Source organism: Chelonia mydas, chromosome 8 (assembly GCF_015237465.2).
Source record: "Chelonia mydas isolate rCheMyd1 chromosome 8, rCheMyd1.pri.v2, whole genome shotgun sequence".
In the NCBI taxonomy this organism is placed as follows: Eukaryota; Metazoa; Chordata; order Testudines; family Cheloniidae; genus Chelonia; species Chelonia mydas.
The window spans coordinates 43,366,981-43,384,803 of NC_057854.1; the positions used below are offsets into that span (position 1 = coordinate 43,366,981).

General features: G+C 45.4%; 1 protein-coding gene across 1 annotated transcript; it reads left to right on the forward strand.

The window, feature by feature from the left end:
* The first annotated feature begins 9 nt into the window (after positions 1 to 9).
* SEC22B (SEC22 homolog B, vesicle trafficking protein) lies at positions 10 to 16,100 on the forward strand. Its single transcript, XM_007061207.4, has 5 exons — positions 10 to 256; positions 3,029 to 3,138; positions 11,795 to 11,955; positions 12,852 to 12,998; positions 14,071 to 16,100. The coding sequence occupies exons 1-5, from the start codon at positions 182 to 184 to the stop codon at positions 14,223 to 14,225; spliced, it is 648 nt and encodes a 215-aa protein (XP_007061269.1). The 5' UTR covers positions 10 to 181; the 3' UTR covers positions 14,226 to 16,100.
* The last annotated feature ends 1,723 nt before the right edge of the window (positions 16,101 to 17,823 follow it).

The window sequence follows — 17,823 nt, forward strand, 5'->3', positions numbered from 1 at the left end:
GATGGAGTTCGGCGCCGGACCGGAAGTAACCCGGCAGTTCCAGTGGCGTGGCCCGGATGCTGCGCTGGGTGTTTCCGGCCACCTCAGTAATAGAGGCCAGTCAGAGGGTGGCAGCAGGTGGGGTGGGCGCGGGGCCGGGTAGCGGCGGCGGCGGCGGCTCCCGGGTTGGAGCGGCGCAGACATGGTGCTGCTGACTATGATCGCGCGGGTGGCGGACGGGCTCCCCCTGGCTGCCTCCATGCAGGAGGATGAGCAGGTGAGAGACCGAGACACCCCCTCCCCGGTCCAGAACCTCCCAGATTTCCCCCGAGACCCACTAGATTCTCCCTCTCCCTACCCAGAATCCCCCCGCTCCTGAGACAGTCCCCCACCGATCCCCTCTCTCCTGGCCCAAAGCCCCCTAGATTCCTTCTGCTCTCCCCTCTCTCGGCTCAGAGATCCCCCCCAAGCACCCCATCCTGGCCCCGAGATCCTCCCCAGATTCCTCCTGTCCCTGTTCAGAGGGCCCCCCTTCCCAAACCAGAGTCCTCCCCCAGATGCACACTCACCCTTCCTGGCCCAGAGGCCACCTCAGACTGAGATCCATCTTAGCGGGGGCACGGAGGCTGTGTGGAAGCTTACAAAGCAGACCCTAGGTGGGTTGGACGTGTGCCCTCAGAAGGCTGTGGTAGTGCTTGGCTGTGTTGGGAAATGTGAGTTTCATGCAAGGTTGATGACATTTGGCACTGTTCTTCTTGCACTGTGACCCCGTTGGAGACTAGACTCGCCCACCCCCTGGCACCAAGAGAGAGACTTGAAATAGCAATAGATTAATGGGTGATTAGTCCACTGACAACAGAGCGAAGTACAGCCTTATAATTCTGGAACCTAACGGTACCTTTTTAATGTTAGTTGGAGCTCTTTTCCAATTCAGCAAGGCTACTTCTGTTATAACCAATTATAATACTCATTAACATTTAACCTACCTATAACCTGATTTACATTTTTGCCACCTTTTTATTGGCTTTTTACATTATGCATTATTTAAATTAACACTTGCACCAGTTTCAGAGTGGTAGCCGTGTTAGTCAGTATCAGCAAAAAGAACAAGGAGTACTTGTGGCACCTTAGAGACTAAAAAATTTATTAGGGCATAAGCTTTCGTGGGCTAAAGCTCACTTCATTGGATGCATGTAGTATTTTCTGGGGCAGGGGGAGCAAGGGCATGGCAGGCTCAGGGAGGGGTGGGAAGGGATGGAGTGGGGGCAGGGCTTGTGGCAGAGCCAGGGGTTGAGCAGGGAGCACCCCCCAGCACCTTGGAAAGTTGGCGCCTCTAGGTCTAGCCTTGGCATCGGTGCCTATACATATTAACTTCTGAAGAGCCGCATGTGGCTCTGGACCCACAGGTTGGCCACTCCTATGTTAATGTAATCATTTTAATAAGTGTTTTTTAAATTTTAAAATGGTTTATTAAAAATCCTGCTAAAACGATTTATAACCAAAACATAGCCACAACATAACTTTGGGTCATGTCTTTGCTACCTTCAGTTTTTTTATTTTACTTTTTTTTTCAATTTATTTTTAGGTTTTTTTACACTACCAGGTTTAATTTTCCACACTTGTCTACACTTAGACTAACTTAAACCTAAATCTAACTTTTATTTAACCTATTTTATAGGCTACAGCAGACACAGTCCACATCAATTAATGCGTCTTTTTTGTTGGGTAGGGGTGCCACCGCCCCAAATGATTTACATAACAGAAGCATTCTTCCATCAACATAATTGCATCTGCCCTGGGGGTTAGTTCAGCATAGCAGTGTCAGGGGGGCAGTGGTTTTTTCACACCCCTGCCTGATATAGGTATGTAGACTAACTTTTAAGTGTATACCAAGCCTTGTAGCCCTTGAGAAAGGCGGCGACTAGATTTGGCACCAAGATCTAGGCACCCTGCCTTCCCCTGGCATCTAGACTCCGAGAGGGAGAGAGAGAGACCATGAGTCCCCCCAGTATCAATGAAGTTCCTAGAGATCCTTCTAGCACTCAAATCCCAAAGTAGATCAAAACTGTGTAAGAAACCAAGGCCCCCCGTCAGTGAGATTCTCACATACTTGCACACTTTTGAGGGAGCAAGCTAATACTTCTGGAGAGAGAGATCCTGTCAGTATGTCTTCAGTGCAATGTAAGCCCAGGTTAGTAGAACTCAAGTTAACAGACCCAGGATTTGTTAACTGTGGCTTGACCATTTATACTCATTTGTAACTCCAGGAATTGTTGAACCTTGGGTCCCATCTTGGGGCTCCAGCATCCGCACTACATTATGCCGGTCTGAGTCCAACCACCCTTATCCCGGACTTCTTAGCACCCTCCTAAAATGTGTCCACTCTGTTCCTTTGTTCATGGTGCCACGTGGGAAAACTTGACTGTCCAGAGGACAAAGAAAGCTGGCCTGTGGAATTGTAAGACATTTTTGGCAGAGCATGAGTCCAGCAGGGCTGTGTCTACACTACAAAGTAGTAGGGCTTGAACCCTATGTTCCAGTTTGACTCAGACTTGCACCCTTCACCCCTGTGGGGTACTGGGTCCCAGGGTGCAAGTTCTGAGTTAGCAAAATTTGTGTGTAGATAGATGGGGGTGAGGTAGGCTTAAGCCTGAGTTCAAACCTGGGGCTGATACTGCAGTATAGACATACCCTGTGAATCACGAACTCTTCCCCTCTCCCTCAGGGCAGAGAGACTGAAGCACCTTCTCTGGACCAAGACCAAGAGATGCTACAAAAAACAAAACAAAACTCCCTAGGGGACCTCCTAAATGGTGACTGAGATATTCATCAGAGGTAGATTCCTGAGATTTACCAGCACCTACCACTTAGTTTGGCTGTGTCCATTGACTTCAGATCCAATTCTGGTAAAACTTTTTGAGGTTAGCTATGGATATCATGTTAGTTTCCTTGTGGGAAAAGGGCCTCCCTGTAAGAGGTTGTTATATTGTTTGCAGTTCATTCTGCCATATGGTAGAACCATGCGTAATAGACTTTTTTCCCTTCTCAGTCAGGTCGGGACCTCCAGCAATACCAGAGCCAAGCTAAACAGCTTTTCCGGAAGTTGAATGAACAGTCGCCTACCAGATGCACCCTAGAAGCAGGATCCATGGCTTTCCAGTAAGTATAACATGCTGTTGAGATTAAGGTGGACAATGCAGGCATCCCAACCTACATTTATAGAAAACTGAAAAGTACTTCTAGGAGATGTTGGAGGTATATTAGAAATTGGCCCATCGGAGAAGAGTAAGAGTCAGTAAACTATCCCACCAGCCCACGGGAAACCTGTGCTCAGAGGGAGTGTTGTTTCCTTTTATATGCTTTCAATCATTTTAAAATTTCTTTTCTTCTCTAGCATTGTTAGACTTCGTGCATTCCTATCCAGTTCTTGTTTTCCCCCACTCTCTTTTCTGTAGACTGCATATATTTGGCTCCCTTTAAGTTTTGTCTGCAGGTTGTGCCCACTAATCATTCTAGCATCTGTTGTCCTTCAGATTCGCTGAGGTTTATCAATATATTTTTTTAATAGTGAGGTGTTCCATCTATACTTAGGTTAGCATTACCAAAGTTGATTCTTCCTACACAAGGTTCTCTTCTCTCTCCATTCCACTATGGCATATCCTTTCATGTATCATCCTTGCACTGCAAATTCATCTAACTTGTTGTCCATTATTTCCCTGAATCTCCTCAGCATTTCTGTTCTCCAGCAAGCATTGTCCATGTTTTATACACTTTTGTCTAGTATTAGTATCCCGAAGTGTCGTAGCTGCATTTAGCTCATCCGTTTGAGTTCGCTGTCTCTCTCTAAAACCTTCCATAATGTTTGCCCTTTGCTTTCATTGTAAACCCTTCTAAGTTAGGGTCATCTTCAAATCTTACTAATGTACAACACAGTTCTAGCAGACTTGCTCAGGGTAAGCAGCGAGCTGGCAAAATCTGCAGGCAACACAACATCATGTAGGTTAGGCAAGACCTAAGAAGACTGATGTACTTCAGAGGGACCTAACCAAGCTAGGCAGCATAGTGGCAGTTGAAGTGAAATGTTGACACATTCAAAGCTATGCAGGTTGGAGGGAATAATTTTAACTCCTGCATCTCCTAGGTTCTAAACTAAAGATTGAAAACATTTGACTTGCTACCTTTAGAGAGGAGATTAATAAGAGGGGACATAACTTTCATCATTTTGTATACTTTTATAGAGAAGGTAGAGGCACCTCTAATCACCTTCTCTCATAACACAAAAACAAGGGAACATCCAAGTAAACGAAAAGGTGGCAAAGTCCAAACTGATAAAGGAAATGGTTTTCAATGCAATTAATTGCCACAGGGCCTCATTGAGGACAAGATGGTAGCAAGATTTTAAAAAAAGTACAGGTAAAAAGATCTAGAGTTAAAAACCCTTGTTTGGAAGCATCCTCGTGGCACAAAGCCAGTCTCTAATGGTTGGGGCTTAGGAGGCAGCTTTCCTCAAGATGGGTTAACACATAATCACTTACTGCAGGTTTTTTCACATTTTTTCCACTTTTCTCTAAAGCAGTCTGGTGCTGGCCATTGTTGGCAATAGGATGCTGGACTAGGTAGCCCACTGGTTTGATCCAGTCAGGCAATTCCTGTGTTGATAATTTCTGTTTCTAAAGATGCTACTTGATCCCTCTTCCCAGTTTGCAATCAATCTGTCAGTCATTTGTTTCCATATCACAGTATTATCCAAACATCATTCTGACTTCCACTGAGATGCCTGGGGAAGATTATATCTAAATCATAGTAAAGCTCTTGCTATGTAGTGTCTATGACTTTCTTTGCTTACCAGACTTATAACTATCAAAAAAGGCTATCCAGTTTTTTGGTCACAATTATTTATGAATTACAACCACCTTGCAGTGGCTTTGATCTCATCAGAGCTGTTAAGCTAAGAAAATTCAGCCAAGCTCAGTATTTCTATGGGAGATCTCAGAGAAGCAGTTGAGGGGTGTTGGAAGTGTTGTGGGTGAGTAGGCAGGGAAGGTGCACTTTGCCCTGTCAGCTCTGAAGCTGTTCTTCAGCCAGCTGTTAAGGGGTGCAGATTGCTGCTGGTGCCATTTTTAGGATGAGACATAAAGTCACAGATGAAAAAGAAAATCAGTTTTTGTTTTAAACAAAAATTCTAATGAAACTTTCGATAATGCTGCATGGGAAAAAAAATGGTGTTTGAGATTTGGCCTAAAATAATCCTATTATTGGCTAGTGCATTAGCTTGGTCAAGGAAAAAAATGTTCTTCGTTAACTGAAGTTCTAACGCCTTTAAAATAACATAGTGCAGAGTAAAAAATGCAATGACAGCTGTCATTGTGGAGCAAAGATATGTGCATGACTAATTGAAATGTGCACTTCTCCAAATGTGCTGAGGTGTTAATATGAATAGCCTTGAAACTGACAGTTTGAAGAAAATTTGGCTCTCGCTGAGACCCAAAACCAGGTTTGAAGAATTTTCTTCTGTCATTTTAATGTTGGAGATTAAAGTCCAAAAGCCTTACAACCAACTCAGTTATCATGGCATGTGAGTACACACACTGATACTTATGCAGGTGATAAGTGCCTATGCAGTCTTTTGTGAAATTAGTTACTAGCTGACCTTTGGCTGATTTTAGTGTCATAAGTCTTTAAGTGCACAGATTACTAGTTCCATTAAAAGGCAACCATTGGCCTTTGCTAACTGGTGCCGCCTAAAGAAGTGGGTTTTTTTCTTCTCTTTCTTAAAATAAATATAAGAAATTAAATTCCAAAAGTATATTAATTAAGATTGCACAGATAAACATTCAGAAATCAAGAATGCAAAAAGTTAAAGGTGGCCAACTGTGTATCTGTCCCCTTACATACGTACGTTGCAAAAAGGCATAATTACATGATTTTATACTGTGTTAAATTTTATGACAAAAAAGTGTTAATGTGGTGTTAAAGTTGAGAAATCAAGCAGTTATGTGAGAAAATTCATATTACGGTTAATCTGGGCTGTCAATGCTATGCAGCATTGGAAATCTGTGTGCTTTCTCTGCCGATATAGAAAACTTGGAATCTGAAACAGTTAATATCAAAAAGGGAGTAAAAACAGCTCTGGGAAACATGGAGATCAAGGCGGAGAGCTCAGATCAAATCCGGCTGGCCTAAAGTGTGATGGTGCAGCTGTGCATATGGCTGGAGACCGTGTTAAGAGAAGATATTGTACTCTTCTTGTACTTACCTTTAGCTTGCTGTTATATCTCTCATAGGAGATTATCCTGCCTTCCAGTCGGGTCCATTCCTCATATTTACTTTTCAGGAGTGAGCAGCCTTCTGGCCTCCAGTCAGTCAGGAAGCACTGACAGAGCTCCAGTCTCTGCTCTCCAAAGACGCTGGAGAAACCTGAACCATGCTTGGATCTTTGTCAGTGCCTTGGTACTTTGATGAAAGTCCCTACCCCCCCTTAGCTCCCCAAGATCCTTCCTGGCAAATAGAGCCACTGGGCCAATGCCACCAGGTGAATGAGGAAAAGGATCTCTTCTAGGCACTTTCTGATCCTTTTAGACATGAGGGCCCCTGCTCACCCTGAATCTCAGGGACTTCAGTCAACACCCAGTCAAGGAAAATTCAAAGGATTGGGGTGCTCGTCAATGGAAGGTTGAGTCCCCCCGCTGGGAGGGATAGCTCAGTGGTTTGAGCATTGGCCTGCTAAACCCAGGGTTGTGAGTTCAATCCTTGAGGGGGCCATTTAGGGATCTGGGGCAAAAATTGGGGATTGGTCCTGCTTTGAGCAGGGGGGTTGACTAGATGACCTCCTGAGGTCCCTTCCAACCCTGATATTCTATGAATATGCAACATCCTACCTATTAAACAAGATGCTGTGAGGTGAGTGGGCTAGCAGGCAAAGGAGATACTAGGAGGGGCTGCTGACAGAGGAGTCCTCCCCTTCTAAACTGAGGGGCAGCACGCTTGGCAGGATTTTGACTGTTTAACTCTCCAGGGCTGAGGGAGAGTGCAGCGATTCTAAAGCCTCAGCTGCTTCAGTCTTAGTGATAAGAGGCCCAGAAGGAGCTGGCAAAGGGCTGTAACTCTCCTTTGCTGTCTTTTTTCCAGGATGTCATTGAAGCTTTTGTTGACGAGGCTCAGGTGTACTGAACAATAGTAGTGGAGCCGGTTGCAACTTTGCTGATTGGTGGCAGACTAGAAACTGGCTCTGAGGGGAGAGAAACTAGTCAAGCCAGAGGGCTGTTTTAACCCCTTCAGGGCCGGAGCGGGGTGACTACCCCGCTACAGTTGGATATTAGGAAAAACTTTTTCACTTAGGAGGGTGGTGAAGTACTGGAATGGGTTACCTAGGGAGGTGGTAGAATCTCCTTCCTTAGAGGTTTTTAAGGTCAGGCTTGACAAAGCCCTGGCTGGGATGATTTAACTGGGACTTGGTCCTGCTTTGAGCAGGGGGTTGGACTAGATGACCTTCTGGGGTCCCTTCCAACCCTGATATTCTATGATTCTATGATCCCTATCTTAAAAGGTTTTGTTTTGAAATATGTTTTCTCATTTTACTCTTCAAATCCTGAAAGATTATGGATTGCTCAAACTCTTGGTAATGATTTGAGGTAACTGTGAGCTATGCTGGGAGGGATCCAGTATATGTGTTGGGTTCAAAGTCAGGCCAGAACACTGAAGACAAGGATCAGAAACGATCGCTTAGCTAGCACTGTTTTGGAACATAATGTAGAAACTGGGTCATGGACTGATGTAGAACAAGTTAGGGGCTTTCTTAGGGAAATCAAGAAGCTAATTTGTGAGTATATTTTATTCCATGGTGGACAGTGGTGACTACACTCTTACTGTTCAAAGCAATGCCCATTGTTTGAGGCTTTTTACTAAAGCTAGTAAGTGCCATGTTGGGACTGGAACAAGCACAGATAATCCTGGCCACTGTGTGTCTAAAAACTAATTCTTGAATGTGGCAAATTTGAAGGATTTAAACATTTCTGGGTCTCTAGAGGCTAAGCTGAGGAAAAATCAGATCTGTATGCTTGAAGCTGCTGTTGAACATATGGATACCAGATTTACCAGGCTATTGTATGGTGTCAAAACTTTGATTCCACACAGTGGCCTAGTGATTGAAAAAAGAATTGGCCCATTATGGCAATGTAAAAATTAAGTCTGCTAAATCACTACATATAGCTGTTAAGTAAAGAGAAAAGGAAGGGTGACTTACAAGTTACATTTAATACCAATAAATCCACAATAGTGCTTATGCCTGATGAAAGTTTTGAACCCCTCAGCCAGAGATGGGCAAATTACGGCCCGCGGGACCATACTGCCCGACCCTTGAGTTCCCGGCCGGGGAGGCTAGCCTCCAGCCCCTCCCCTGCTGTCCCTCCTCCCCCGCAGCCTCAGTTTGCCATGCCGCCAGCGCAGGAGGGGGCTGCACTGCAGGGGCATGGGAGGGAGGCTCACCTGCAGCCTCAGGGGGGTGTTGTGGGTGGCAGGAGCATGGTGAATGCGGGCGGAGGACTCAGGAGGAGCACCGGGCAGCCGCGCAGTCGGCCAGAGAGAAGCGGTGTTTTGAAGGGTGAAACCACTGCTTCTCTCTGGCTGTACCGCTACCCCTGCTCCTCCTGAGTCCTCTGCCCATGTTTGCAGGGCCGCATTCTGAAAGGGACTTTAGATATGGGGTTGGATACGGGGTGGGGTCCCCGGGGTTCTGTCAGGGGGCGAGGGTGTGGATAGAGGTCGGGGCAGTCAGGGACTGGGGGGGGGGGGGGGGGGGGGTTGGATAGGGGGTGGGGTCCTGGGGGGGGCAGTTAGGGGCAGGGGGTCCCGGGAGGGGGAGGTCAGGCGACAAGGAGTACCAGGCGTTGGATGGGTCAGGAGTTCTGAGGGGGGCGGGAAGTGGGAGGGGGGCAGATAGGGTTGGGGGGGGCACAGCCTTCCCTAACCGGCCCTCCATACAGTTTTGGAACCCCGATGTGGCCCTCAGGCCAAAAAGTTTGCCCATTCCTGCCCTAGGCAACCTGCCTTAGAGGTTATATTGTTATTGATGGGAATATGTCCTCATTGTCTTGTATCACTGTGTTTTCCACAGTTATTTAAATTAAAACAAGCCCCCAAACACACACGTGTGCTCTGTTGCATGCCATGACTTGGGCTATTTAATCATATCCGCATCCAGTGTAGGTGCTTTTCAGGCCTCTCTGGTATGCTGTGCTACTGGCTGGAAGGGGAACAAACATGGTAATAGACATAATCACAGTGAGCATTCAACAGCAAGCAGCACTGTTTAGTGGAGGGGTAGGTAAGTGCTAGTCTGTATGTTCAGATCTAAATCTAAAAATCCAGTGGACTTTATCCAATCAGATTTGTACTTGAATTAGAAATAAAATACATATTCTCTGTACTAGCATGGGAACTCAAACTGACACTAAAGTAAGGACAAAACGAAACTTACAAGAACAAATGATAGTTGGACACTAAAAAAGGGGTGTGTGTGGTGGTGGTGGGGGGTTTAAACACTGGCTCATGAGTCAAAAACAAAACAAGTGGAATGCAGCAAATTGCCAGTAAGCAGTCACACCAGCTGCTATATTTCATCTTAACCTACATGTGAGTGAGGCCACAGCGTGAAAATTATTGGCACAATCGCCCTTTCTTATCAGATAACATAACCTGAAGTCCCAGCAGCCCATGGACAAGCAGCATTTCTGTTTCTCAGCTTGCCTCTGTGAGGCTTTGTGTATGGGAAATGGAGTCCTATGCCTAAGACTCACCCAGGGTGGAGTTTGGGGTGCCCCAACTAGTCTCCTCAGGCTGTGCGGGGCTGACCACCTATCTGTCTGATTGCCAGGGGATTGGTGCAGTTGGCTACCCATTCCTGTGCACTTCTGAATCTCTGTAGGAGATGCCACAATAGTCTTCTCTCTCCCTATTCCCCCCTTTCCTGCTGACCTTCAGGAGAAGATGCATGCTCCTGTGCACTGTACATCATATCCTCTCTCCCATACATTACGGAGCTGCCCTACTGGGTCAGACCATGGTGCAACTTGGTCAGTATCTTGGCTCCAACAGTGGCCTGTACTAAAGCTTGAGGGGGATTATACAGAACAGGGCAATTATGGAGTGATCCACTCCATCTTTCACTCCTGGCTTTTTGTCGTGAGAGTTTAGGGTCGCCCTGTGTATGTGGTTGCCTTCCTGACTGTTTTGGCTAATAGCCATTGATGAACCTATCCTTGATTAAATTATCCAGTTCTTTTTTTGAACCGAGTTATACCTTTGGCCATCACAATACCCTGTGTCAATGAGTTCCGAGGTCAGTTGTGCATTATGTGAAAAAGTACTTTCTCTTGTTTATATTAAACCTGCTCCCTGTTAATTTCATCACCTGAGCCTTAGTTTTTATATTATGGGAAAGGCTAAATAACACTTCTATGCTCACTTTCTCCATGCTGTTCATTTTATAGACCTCTATCATATCCCCCCTTAGTCGTCTCTTTTCTAATCTTTTTAGTCTGTCTTCATACGGAAGCCATTCCTTACCCTTGATCATCTTTGTTGCCCTTCTCTGTACCTTTTCCAGTTCCACTACATCCTCTTTGAGATAGGGTGACCAGAACTGGACACAGTATTCAAGGTGTGGATTTACTGTGGATTTATATAGTGGGATTATGATATTATCTGATTTATTTTTCTTTCCCTTTCCTAATAGTTCTTAACATACTGTAAGACTTTTTTACCATGGCTGCACATTGAGCAGAAGTCCAGGGTGATGCCAAGATCCTCCTTGAGTGATAATAGCTAATTTAGAACCCACCATTTGGGATTATTTTTTCCAATGTGCATTACTTTGCACTTGTCAATGTTGAATTTAATCCCCCATTTTGTTGCCAGAAAGGGCATGGGAGTGTGGGGCCTGCCTCCTTCAGATGGCGGAATGTCAGCAGGAAGAGGGGAATGTCCCTTATTCTGCTCAGTCCAATGTCAGGACTTTTTAAAACCACAACCAAAAACACTAAGGAAATTCCCAGGTAAAACTTTGTTAAAATGAAGTTAAAAGCCTTTGGCAGGGATTGAAACCAGGATCTGAGGCCTCAATAACACTGTAGTTAGGGAAAAGAAAAGAAAAACTAAGGCATTCAGAAAGATTTAAAATGAAGCCTAACGTGTAAATCTGTGGAAATTCAGTCATGGTATTTGCAGTAGAGTAACTCTCTGTCCTGAGCAATGCCCTGAGAACCTGAAACTTAGACTACAATATCCACCCCAAACAAACACTTCATTTTAGCAGGGAATGCTAGAACTAGACTGTAGTATGCTGGTTTGTGCCAACTTAGCTGCCGTCATGGCTACGAAGTCCAAATAAAAATGCTTTACTATGTCCTGGTAAGATGAGCTTGCTGAAAGGAGTCACTCCCCACTCCTCATTAAGGGCTCCAACCTGCCAGGCATTGCCTGCTCTCATCATCTTGCAGGGTCAGGCCCTAGGATTCTGCGTTCCAGCCAGTCATCCAATATGATGTCTCATATAAAGGTCTCCTAGGAGGATGAGTAGGTGGAGATTATGGTACTTGCAGAGGAAAGGAAAGGCTTAGTGCAGTGACAAGATATCTGAATATTGGAGACACACGTATGAAACCACCTGTGCTGTGCGATACCTGGTATGCTTTTGTGTGTAGTATAATAATAAACCCAAAGGCTGGGGCACTCCACCATAGAGGAAGAAAGATGGGAAAGGGAAAAGTGGTGTCTTACAGGGACAGGGTTAAAATTTGTCCCGTTTGTTCTCTTCTAGCTATGTTATTGAGAAAGGGGTGTGTTACCTGGTGTTGTGTGAGGCCACCTTCCCCAAGAAGCTGGCCTTTGCATATCTGGAGGATTTGCATTCCGAGTTCGATGAACAGCATGGAAAGAAGGTGCCGACGGTCTCCAGGCCTTATTCCTTCATTGAGTTCGGTGAGGTCCTTCCCCTTGAGAATAATTAATAAACATCCTGTTTGTTTGGCCACATTAGCCTCTCCTAGCTCAGGCCGTGGAACTTACCACTGACAGTGGAGAAATCTGGTGTTCTCTATGAGCCAGAAATGCCAGGTACGTGAATGGAGAAATGGTAGGGGAAATGACAAATTTCCTACAATCCAGCTTTCTGCTTTTAAATCTTGGTTTTTTTCTTGTTAGCACTCGTGTGCACCTTGCTCACTCTCTCTGCAATGTTCTGCCACTGGGGTAGCCCAGAAAAAGGTAGACAGCAATGGATGCTCATGCTCCATAGGCAGCCATATTGTTACTCTAGGCAGTGGTTGTCCCCTGATTGCTGGTTTGCTTCCCACCCTTTAACACAAACTTCCTCTCACTTGAGGTCACATGGATAATGCAGGGACTTCCAAAACAGCCATCAGCTGTACTTTTATGGCAGCATTGGAGAGGTGTGGGAAGTGGGTGTGAAGCATGGTGGAGCCACCATTCATTAAGCATTGAGGAAACCTCTGAGCTAATTGGCTTTAGATGTACATGTCCTCTTCTGGGTGGCCTGTTTTTCTAAGTCCAAAGGGCACCCATCCTGTCAAGTGCTTTGTCCCTGGTGTAGGCATGCAGGATGCAACATGCTCTAAAACAAGTCATCAGTGCTCCTTGTGCCTGTCAGGGGAGGAAGGGGTTGTTAAATTGTCCTTGGGGTATGCTGCCCTGAGGTTGGGTGGTTGGAATCTACTCAGAGCGGGGTAAGGGGTGTGGTGGTGGTTGCAGTTGTGGAGGGAAGGAGATAGAAGCTGGCTCGACAGGTGTTCTCGGCATGGCAGGCAGGAAGTGCTGGGAGAAAAGTTTTTCATGTTGACAACCACCTTTTGTTCCAGACACTTACATCCAGAAAACCAAAAAACTCTACATCGACAGCCGGGCAAGAAGGAACCTAGGCTCCATCAATACAGAGTTACAGGATGTGCAGAGAATCATGGTGGCCAACATTGAAGAAGTCTTACAGCGAGGAGAGGCACTCTCAGGTACATGGAGTTCAGCTTTTGAAACTCTTTCCTCTCTCTGAGGCTGTCAGGCATGAGATGGCTGAGGAAAGGATTCTGAGACTGGGTAGCAAAGAGGGCCTCCTGAATCAAGATGGCCTTGTAGTGTATATGTCTGGCTCAAAGTGCATTTTCATTTGTCTGATCTACACCATAAATAAGGCTAAGATGTATTATGGGATATTTTTGGTAAAAGTCATGGACAGGTCACAGGCACCCATGACCTGTCTTTTACCAAAAATACTCCTGACTAAATCTCTACTTCTGGGACACTGGTGCTTCGGGGGGCCCCTGCTGGGGACGGGCCCTGCTCGAGTGCTGGGGGTTGGCTGCCCCCCGGCCGCTGCTCCTGGGGACTGCTCTCCAGATGTCCTCCGGGCACCCCTGGGGCCGCTGCTCCAGTTGCCTTGGGACCGCTGCTGGTCGGGCAGTCCCCAGGGCACCCCCAAAACTGCTGCTTGGGAGCTCCCCAGAGCCAGCCACACTGGCCCCAGGGACTGCCGAAGTGGCTGGCCCCAAGTCACTCCAGCAGCGGCAGGTGCAGCTGGCCGTGGGGTGGCCCTGAAGTCAGCCACACCCACAACTGCAGAAGGCATGGAGGTCGCAGAAAGTCATGGGATCTGTGACTTCCATGACAGAATTGCAGCCTTAATCATAAACCATCTGGCAATTTGTAACCCTACTTTGGGAGGAGCCAAAGCCCCTTGTGGGCTTGGGGCTGTTCTTGTCCTGTGAAGATGAATGTTAGTGATGTGTGTCAAGGACAAGAGTGATGCGTGCTAGTGTTTTGAAGGTGCTGGTGAAGCTCCTGCTGCTGTAGTTACTCTTGTCCCTTCTATGTTTGGGGAGGTAAACCGTTTAGATTGCATTGTGTTATGGCTTGACTAACAAGTTTAATGTAGGAATCCTTCAGAACATGAGGAATGGGGGATGCACAATAAATCAGATAAAGCTCCAATAGAGCAGCTGCAATTATCTATGAACACTACTGTGGGAGTGTCTTGTTGTTGTTTATCCTGCAACTAATCTGCTTCCACTTTCTCTTCCTTAACAGCTTTGGATTCCAAGGCCAACAACTTGTCCAGTTTGTCCAAGAAGTACCGTCAGGATGCAAAGTATCTTAACATGCGTTCCACCTATGCCAAACTGGCAGCTGTAGCTGTGTTTTTTATCATGTTAATAGTCTATGTGAGGTTCTGGTGGCTGTGAGATGTTGGCAGTCACTGGAGAGGGAGATCCTGTAGCATGGCAGGTGTACATGTGCAGCACACTTTGTTCACAGGGATGTGCATTAGAATCCACACAGGACTGTCACTTTTAAGGGTGTGTCCTGAAAATGATACCTGAGTACTACACTGCTTAGTGAATCTTAATCATAGGTATAAAGTCTTCTTTGTGGACTAGAGGCTTTTCCTATGAGGCACTAAACACTAGGGACTCTGTAGAGTGTGGCCTCCCAGTGTACTAAACTCATTAACAGTGCTGTTTGATGTGTCCTGGAGCAGTTAATCAGTGAAGTTTATCCTAATCGGGCGGTACTGGCAACAGTCACTTCTTCCTCCCTTTTAAAGAGTAGCTCTAGTGGGAAATGGACTCTAATGAACATTCCTTGTGTCTGCAATGTTTGCTTTTCTAGAATCTGGGTCTGCATTTGCTTTTTTAAAACAAGACTCTCTTGTTTGAAGGCTGATTCTGCACTGTACATATTGTAATGGCTTTCACCCTTGTCAAACTCGGTATTGTTGGGTTTTCATTGTCTGACATCTCTGCTTGTTACATTTTCAATTGCTTTAGGAATAAATGGATATTAAATTATGCCTTAAAATTACATTATATTTAGTCTTAAGAGAGACAGTGAAAGGCTACTATCACTGACTTCTACAAAATTAAACTACTAGTCTGTAAATCTCACTTTCCTGGCAGTTGTGTATAAGAGCTTGTTTTAACGTGACTCAGAAGAGTCTGCTGGTGTAATTAAAAAGGCACTGGCCCAGGCACAATGCAAACAATTTCATCTCTGTTTTCCTGCCATCTATCTATCTCCAGAATCATTGCGTTGTTTCTTTCTCCTCTGTAAACATTCTCTATTCCTCAAACAAGTGTATCACTACCGCTAGCATTCCAGCACTTGCAAACTACCCTACAAAAACAGCCCAGTATGTGTGGTGGTGAAGAAAAAGTAGAATGTTTCTTTAAAGAAACATTTCAGTTTCACGTTTCTGTGAGGTTGGTGATAAAGAATAGTACTGAGTTTTAAAAACCAAGATTCCTTGTTAATGTCCTGTTCTCCCTGTGGTCACCCTCTCTCCACTTCTGTTGCAAGATCTAACTAGCTGAAGAGAAATTCATAATGTGGGGCTACAGCATTTAATTTCTTAACTTGTTTCTCACTAGATAATGTAAATAGTTCCATCATGATATGATTTTTTTAAATTTTATTTTATTTTATTGGTCCAAGTGCGAGAAACTTTGTCTTGCCTATTAGGCTTTAGTTTTTTTTAAATCAAAGCTCTGTACAGGCATCCCCCACCTTTTCCACAGTAAGGTGTCTGTTTCTGTCATTATCTAGTAAGTAAACACTCTCATAGAACAGACACAACAGAAGGAAAAATTCAAAGTTCCTCAGCATCTTCAGAAAACACTTAATTTGCTGCAACTCTGAAAGTGTAAGCTGTAACCATAGATTGTCTCCTGCAGTAAGGTAGGACATAAGAGCGAAAAGAAGCCTCAGTGTCTCCCCTCTCCTCCTCCTGTTGGCAGGCATCTAGAATTTGTCTGCCGATCTACTTGCAAACCTGATCTGTCAGTTAGTCTCATCTTCTGATTTTTGCATGATGTTTCCATTTGTTTGTTTGTAGACAGCTGTACTTTTAAATTCTTAAAAGTTGTGTCCCTAACAGATGAATGTACAAGTGATGTAGGTCTGTGTGTAACTTAGGTACTGAAAGGTGAGCAGACACCACATCTAGATTCTGTAATGACCTGTAGGGAGTAAAACTCTCTCTTGCAGTGAATGGCAGCTCAGTGAGCAGTTGCCTGCTGCATCCCCAGTGTCACAGTGAAATAAACACTTGCAAAAGTTGATTTCCTTTAGTGTGGAGTTTCCTGTCTACATGTACAGTGTTTTCAAAAAACACCCTCTCCTTCATTCTCATGGCCCAATTTGTCCTGGGGTAGAACTTGGCAAAGGCCACTTGGTAAATGCTGTATTAATGGAGTAGGCTTATACCTAGGGTGGAGCATGCCCTTCACCTGGAGCTGGGTTCAATTTTTTGCCTGTAGGTTGGGTAGAGTTTGGCAAATGCCATTGTCCTTTTCTAGCCCCTAGCGGGAATGCTTCTAATGTTACCTATTACAGGTGGGCCCACGGCCTGCCTTTGTGACCATAAATGCATGTGGAGAGTAACATGTATGCAGCTGCAGCTATTTTGTATAGCAGTTTGCAGCTTAGGTAGGTCTCGGCTCTGAGAAGTTGTCTTAATTAATAAACAAGCTAGTCAGTGCCCTATGCAGTCCATGGCTTTGAATTTGCTGAAGAATCCATCCCTTGCTATAGAACTGTACTCGGAATTTGTTTTCATTTTAAAAATATTGTTCCTAGCCCTTTCCAAGGTGCAGATGATCTTAAAAACAGGATGCAACTAGAGTACCCTGTACTGTGACAGTATCTCAGACCAGTGTCCTGTTTGGGAGTCATCAGCGCCAGATGCTACAGAGGAAGTTACAGGAAACCCCGAAGCTGATGGTTGTAGATTATTCCACAACCACAAGGGGGAAGGTTTCGCCTTCCCCCTGGCAGTTGTCCGTAAATTTATGCTATGAAGCCTGAGTGTTTTGTCCTTTTTAACTTTGATCCTGGTTAACTGAACTCTGCATGTTCTCATGAACAATTCCCAATTTTTTGAATCCTAAGATTTTGACATTAATATCTAGTGCAATGCATTCCAATTGCTAATTGTGCTTTGTTTTAAACTGGCTGCCTTTGACTTGATTATATGTCCAATAAGATGGACTCCAGGTCCAACACTGCCTTGCCTTCAGTCCAAAACAGAGTTATTCTGGGACCTGTAGGCCTCACACCAAGAGGTGCTGGAGGATGGGCACTATGGAGGCAGCTCCCTTACCTCAGGGCAGGAGACAGCAAGGACGGGGCAAAATCTGTAGTATACTGAAGGAGGAAACTAGGCCTGGAGCTTTGGATCTCTCCAGTCAAAGGCTGGGAAGAGGCCTAAACAGCAACCAGTCAGAGAGGGTCACTTGGGCATCATCACAGAACCTTCAAGTAGCCAGAACTGGATCCTGGCACCAGGTTTTCCTGAAGTACCCTGGTATAGTCTGGGTAGAGATACAGAGTTGGAGACATCTCAGGTCTGGATTACACCTAACATTTAGGTCAATTTAGCTACATTGCTCAGGGCTGTGAAAAATGTCATGCCCTGTGTGACATAGTTAGGTCAACCTAATCCCCATGGCAGATGCAGCTAAGTTGATGGAAGAATTCTTCTGTTGACCTTCCTACCCCCTGTCAAAGGGGTGGATTTACTACAGCAATGGGAGAAAACCCTTCTGTGGCTTTAGTATCTATACTACAGCAGCATAGCTGTGCCTCTGTAGTGCTTGTAGCATAGACATATCCACAGAGAGAAGTGAAGATTGTAGCCTGAGGAAAGAAAAGCAGAGGAAGTTTAGGGCCAGATCAGACGCCTGCTTCATTAGCTTGGGCCAAAGGTGGGAGCTCCTTTGTCTCGAGAAACCATCAGAGGGCCCAGCTGTCACTGCAGAAGGGGGAAAAGACCTGGAGAATGTT

Bases quoted from the DNA above. Each gene is read 5' to 3' on its own strand.
- SEC22B (XM_007061207.4), top strand. From the start codon at position 182: ATGGTGCTGCTGACTATGATCGCGCGGGTGGCGGACGGGCTCCCCCTG. The intron at 257-3,028 runs GTGAGAGACCGA...TTCCCTTCTCAG, and splicing joins CCATGCAGGAGGATGAGCAG to TCAGGTCGGGACCTCCAGCA. The intron at 3,139-11,794 runs GTAAGTATAACA...GTTCTCTTCTAG, and splicing joins GCAGGATCCATGGCTTTCCA to CTATGTTATTGAGAAAGGGG.